Source organism: Manihot esculenta, chromosome 15 (assembly GCF_001659605.2).
Source record: "Manihot esculenta cultivar AM560-2 chromosome 15, M.esculenta_v8, whole genome shotgun sequence".
NCBI classification, from domain to species: domain Eukaryota; kingdom Viridiplantae; phylum Streptophyta; class Magnoliopsida; order Malpighiales; family Euphorbiaceae; genus Manihot; species Manihot esculenta.
Window position 1 is genome coordinate 18,195,097 of NC_035175.2, and position 6,031 is coordinate 18,201,127.

The 6,031-nt window shown below is 39.0% G+C and overlaps 1 protein-coding gene across 1 annotated transcript in view; it reads left to right on the forward strand.

Annotated features, from left to right (window-relative positions):
• Positions 1-3,226, forward strand: part of LOC110602059 — a gene marked incomplete at its 5' end in the record, with an annotated part of 28,237 nt that extends 25,011 nt beyond the window's left edge. Inside the window, one exon of the mRNA XM_043951382.1 lies at positions 2,916-3,226. Coding sequence (XP_043807317.1) covers positions 2,916-3,226 — 311 coding nt within the window. The remainder of the gene's footprint in view (positions 1-2,915) is intronic.
• Between the last annotated feature and the right edge of the window lie 2,805 nt (positions 3,227-6,031).

A 6,031-nucleotide genomic window follows, 5' to 3' on the forward strand; every position in this document is an offset into this window, starting at 1 on the left:
GTGAAAGCTTTTGTATCCATGGCTGCACCTTCTTGATTATTAATCTAAAAAAAAAAAATTGAAATCCAAAAAAAAAAAAAAATTGCCTTTGCCTTATTTATCTTGATCTGGCCGAAATTGTGATATACTTCTTTTTTCGTCCATATTGCCTTACCTATTTCAATTGATTGCAGTAAATTATAGGAATTAATTTTGAATTTCGAATTTTGAATTGGGTTGAATCCAGATTATGAGATAAAAGAAATTCTGCCTATTGCCTAAAGTGCACATTTAAGGCAATTGCATCTACATTGATTTGATGTCAATCCCTTCTTTTAACACCAAAATTTTCGTCCATGTCTCTGATCTGAGAGAATAGATCCATATTTAATTTTAGGTAAATTTAAATAGATCCATATTTAATTTACTTTGAGGTGAATTAAATTCAATTTTTTTCCAGATTCGTTTTTATTTGAATTTTAAGTTTCCTTTTTTGGTTTAAGCTTGTTTTTATTTCCTTGACATTGCTGGAGTATTATTTGCTTGTGTCTATACTCTAGGTGATATTTTCAAGTAGCACAACACCTAGTTCTTGTGTTACTTTCCAAATTGTCAGTGTCTTCTTTTGAGTTTTTGCGCGCTTCCTTCTTTCTTTAGGTTTTCTTCTTTGTTTCATTAAACGCACCTTGTGGTTAGTTGGTTGGCCTTAGTTTCTGAAGTGCAATTGAAGAATCAGCAAAGGAGTGGTAAGTGTGCAGACACTTGAGTGCTTTCTTTTCTAACACAATATTTGCTAGTTCTCTTTGTTCTTTGTTGATTTAAGGTAGGATGAGTAAAGACAAAAATGTGGTGGATAGTACTGGTGAAAGTGAATCGGACATGGGTAACGATTATGAGATCTTTAAGAAGTCAGTCAGTGGGGAGTTAGAAAGGCTCAGTAGGGCTCTTGAGAGGATGACGGTAAGTATGGAGAGTTTGAAAGTCTCACAGGCTTCTACTTCTACAAGAATGGCTCATCGAATTCTTAACCCCGATAGACCACAAGTCCGAGAACCTCAAGTTCGAGGTGAAGTTGATGATACAGAAGATAATGTCGGACAAGGGAGGGGGAGAGGAGAAGTTCATGGAGGTAATAGAACAGGCGTAGGGTGGAATGGAGGTGGAGATGGTAGACTTGGCAGAAATGACGATGACACCGAGACATACCAGACCAACACAATTGACGGTGACTTGCGCTCCATAAAGATGAAAGTTCCTGAATTTAAAGGGAATAACAATGCTGAAGAATATATTGAATGGGAGAGAAAAACTGAGCAAATCTTTGAGTGTCATAACTATACCGAGGAGAAGAAGTCTCATATCGCCGCCGTTGAGTTCACAGGTTATGCCTCTTTCTGGTGGGATCAATTGAAATCCACTAGGAGGAATAAGGGTTTAAGGGCAGTTCCACCATGGGACTACTTGAAAGAGTTGATGCGCCAACAATTTATTCCTTCGCACTATTATAGGGATTTGTACAATAGGTTGGCAAGACTGGTGCAAGGAGATGGAGATGATGATGGCTAGGGCTCATATTGAGGAGGATGAGCAAATGTTGATGTCCAGGTTTCTAGGTGGTCTTAACCACTACATTGCTGAAGAACTTGACATGTACCAATACAATACCATGGAGGATATGGTTGATAAAGCAATGAAAATAGAAAGGCGACACAAGGGCAGAAATAATCTTAAACTCACATACAAGTCCTCAACTAGTGGTGGTGGATTTCCAGGCTATAGAAGTGGAGAAAAGAAAGATTACAAAAGCCCAATCCAGGGGGGCAAGGATTCGGTCCCCACTAACAAAGGACCTTCCCAAAGGAATAGCAAGGAACAGTCAGGTACTTCTAACTCTTCTAACCCTAGTAGAGAGATAAAATGTTTTAAATGTTTGGGAAAAGGACATATTGCATCTCAATGTCCTAATAAAAGAGTTATGATAGCAACTGCTGATGGGGGTGTAGTGTCTGATTCCGATCATAGTGATGATGAGATACATGCTAATATGACTGAATTGATTGATGCTCATAATGACTGTGATGATTCGGATGTGTTTGTTGATAATGTGTTTCTTGCTGAACGTGGTGAGATGCTTGTTGCTAGGCGTGCTTTGAATATCCAGGTTAAGGAAGAAAGTCTAGAACAACGGGAAAACATATTTCACACTAGGTGTTTGGTTAATGGAAAAGTGTGTGCACTCATTATTGATGGAGGTAGTTGCACAAATGTAGCTAGTGTGTATATGGTGGAGAAATTGGGCTTGACTTCTATTAAACACCCTAAGCCATACAGATTGCAATGGTTGAATGATTGTGGTGAGGTTAGGGTCACACGCCAAGTAGTTATACCATTTTCTATTGGTAGGTACAAGGATGAGATCTTGTGTGATGTGGTACCTATGCAAGCAAGCCATATGTTGTTGGGTAGGCCGTGGCAATATGATAGAAAGGTGCAACATGATGGGTTCAATAACAAGTACTCCTTCACTTATGAAGGACAGAAGGTCATACTCGCTCCTTTATCACCTCAAGAGGTATATGCAGATCAAATAAAGATGCTGGAGAGGAAGAGGGAGGCTTCGGCCTTGGATGTAAAGGGAAGTGAGAGCTTGAGTTCTGCGGAAACAATGAGAGAAAAGTGTGAGTCTGAGGGTAAAGAGGCTGGAAAAGAATCAAGACCAATAAATGGCCCATTGGTGAGAGAAAAGATGCAAGAGGGGAGGGCAAAACAAACATTTTATGTGAGAGCAAGAGAGATTAAGAGTGCTATTTCTTTAGGGCAGCCCGTGTTGCTTCTAAGATACAAGGAGATTTTATTTGCTGACACTGATATTAACCTTTCTTCTTTGCCTTCTAGTTTTAAATCTATGATGCAGGAATTCACTGATGTCTTTCCAGATGAGCTACCTAATGGATTGCCACCGTTGAGGGGAATTGGGCATCAGATAGATTTCATACCTGGTTCTAGCATTCCAAATCGACCAGCTTACCGAAGCAATCCAATGGAAACAAAGGAAATGCAAAGGCAAATTGACGAGCTTATGGAGAAGGGATTGGTGAGAGAGAGTTTAAGTCCATGTGCTGATCCTGTGCTGCTTGTTCCAAAGAAGGACGGCACTTGGCGAATGTGTGTTGATTGTAGAGCAGTTAACAAGATCACAGTGAAGTACAGGCATCCTATACCTCGGCTAGATGACATGTTGGATTAGCTTCATGGTCCCAGGTATTTTACAAAAATTGATCTTATGAGTGGATATCATCAGATTAGGATGAAACCTGGTGATGAATGGAAAACTGCATTTAAGACAAAGTATGGTTTGTATGAATGGTTAGTTATGCCTTTTGGTTTGTCAAATGCACCTAGTACGTTTATGAGGCTAATGAATCATGTGTTGCATGCATACTTAGGAAAATTTGTAGTTGTTTACTTTGATGATATCTTGATCTATAGCAGGTCTCTCGACGAACATATTGAGCATGTTAGGTTGGTTCTGCAGGTTTTGAGGCAAGAGAGCTTGTATGCTAAACTTAAAAAGTGCACATTTTGTATAGATAGACTTGTTTTCCTTGGTTTTGTTGTGAGTGCACAGGGAATTGAGGTAGTTGAAGAGAAGGTGAAAGCTATAAAGGAGTGGCCTATTCCTAAATCTATTTCAGATGTGAGGAGCTTTCATGGCCTTGCAAGCTTTTACAGGAGGTTTGTGCGCGATTTCTCTACGATTGCAGCACCACTCACAGGAATTATTAAGAAGGAAGTTGGGTTCAAGTGGGGAGAGGAGCAACAGAAAGCTTTTGACTGCTTAAAAGGGAAGTTAACATCCGCTCCTATATTATCTTTACCTAACTTTGATAAAACTTTTGAAATTGAGTGTGATGCTTCTGGCGTAGGTATTGGGGCTGTGTTGATGCAAGAGAAGAAACCAATAGCCTATTTCAGCGAGAAGTTGAACGGAGCACATCTCAATTATTCAACCTATGAATAGGAGTTGTATGCCTTGGTGAGAGCACTGGACGTGTGGCAACACTATCTCCTGCCCAAGGAGTTTGTGATACATACGGATCATGAGTCCTTAAAACACTTGAAGGGACAAGGCAAGTTGAATAAGAGGCATGGTAAGTGGGTTGAGTTTATTGAACAATTTCCATATGTGATTAAGTATAAGCATGGGAAAGACAATGTGGTTGCAGATGCTTTGTCTAGGAGGTATGCTTTAATTAATGCTGTGAGTTCTAAATTGCTTGGTTTTGAGCATGTTAAGAACTTGTACATTAATGATACTGATTTCGGAAATGTGTTTGTGGCTTGTGAGCATGGAGCTTTTAACTCTTTTTATAGGCATGATGGTTATTTGTTTAAGGGTAAGAAATTGTGTGTGCCTAGATGCTCTTTGCGTGATTTGCTTGTGCTTGAATCTCATTGCGGGGGTTTGATGGGGCATTTTGGAGTGCATAAGACTTATGACACCTTATTTGAGCATTTTTATTGGCCTTCTATGCGCAAAGACGTTGAGAAAGTGTGTGCTTCTTGTATTGCATGTAGACAGGCAAAGTCTAAGTCTATGCCTCATGGTCTTTATATGCCTTTACCTGTTCCTAGTTCACCCTGGATGGATATTTCTATGGACTTTGTGCTTGGCTTACCTAGGATTTGATGTCAAATCCTTCTTTTTACAATAGAATTTTCGTCCATGTTTCTGATCTGAGAGAAATTTACATTTTTCTTTTCTGATTCTATTTGTGGGGTTTTGATACTTTCCTTTTTGGGTAGATTTAATACATCCATATTTAATCTGCGTTGAAGTGAATTAAATGCAATATTTTTTGTCCAGGTTCGTTTTTATTTGATTTCTAAGTTTCTTTTTTTGGTTTAAGCTTGCTTTTGCTTCCTTGACATTGCTGGAGTATTGTTTGCTTGTGTCTATACTCTAGGTGATATTTTTCAAGTAGCACAAAACCTAGTTCATGTGTCTTCTTTCTAGTTTTTGCGCGCTTCCTTCTTTCTTTAGGATTTCTTCTTTGTTTCATTAAACACACCTTGTGGTTAGTTGGTTGACCTTAGTTTCTGAAGTGCAATTGAAGAATCAGCAAAAGAATGGTAAGAGTGCAAACACTTGAGTACTTTCTTTTTTAACACAATATTTGCTAGTTCTTTTTGTTCTTTGTTGATTTAAGGTAGGATGAGTAAAGACAAGAATGTGGTGGATCGTACTCATGGAAGTGAATCGAATATGGGTAACGATTATAAGCTCTTTAAGAAGTCAGTCAGTGGTGAGTTACAAAGGCTCAATAAGACTCTTGAGAGGTTAACTGAAACTATGGAGAGTTTGAATGTCTCAAGAGCTTCCACTTCTACAAGAATACCTCAAAGGACTCTTAATTGCAATAATGACTGTGATGATTCGGATGTGTTGGTTAATAATGTGTTGCTTGCTGCACATTGTAAGATGCTTGTTGCTAGGCGTGCTCTGAATATGCAGGTTAAGAAAGAAAGCCTAGAACAACGGGAAAACATATTTCACACTAGGTGTTTGGTTAATGGAAAAGTGTGTACTCTCATTATTGATGGAGGTAGTTGCACAAATGTGGCTAGTGTGTATATGGTGGAGAAATTGGGCTTGGCTTCTATTGAACACCCTAAGCCATGCAGATTGCAATGGTTGAATGATTGTGGTGAGGTTAGGTTTACACGCCAGGTGGTTATACCATTTTCTATTGGTAGGTACTAGGATGAGATATTGTGTGATGTGGTACCTATGCAGGAGAGGGAGAGTGAGGCTTCAGCCTTGGCCACAAAGGGGAGTGAGAGCTTGAATTCTGCGGAAAAGATGAGAGAAAAGAGTGAGTTTGAGGGTAAATAGGCTAGAAAAGAATCAAGACTAGTTCAAGGAGGGAAGGTGGAGAAAGAAAAGGAGAAAGAAGAGGCTAAAGTTCCAATCTCAACTTCCATAGAGATTGAAATTAAAGAGGAAGTTGTAATACATGAATCTAATGTAGTTGTTGTTGAGAATTCCATC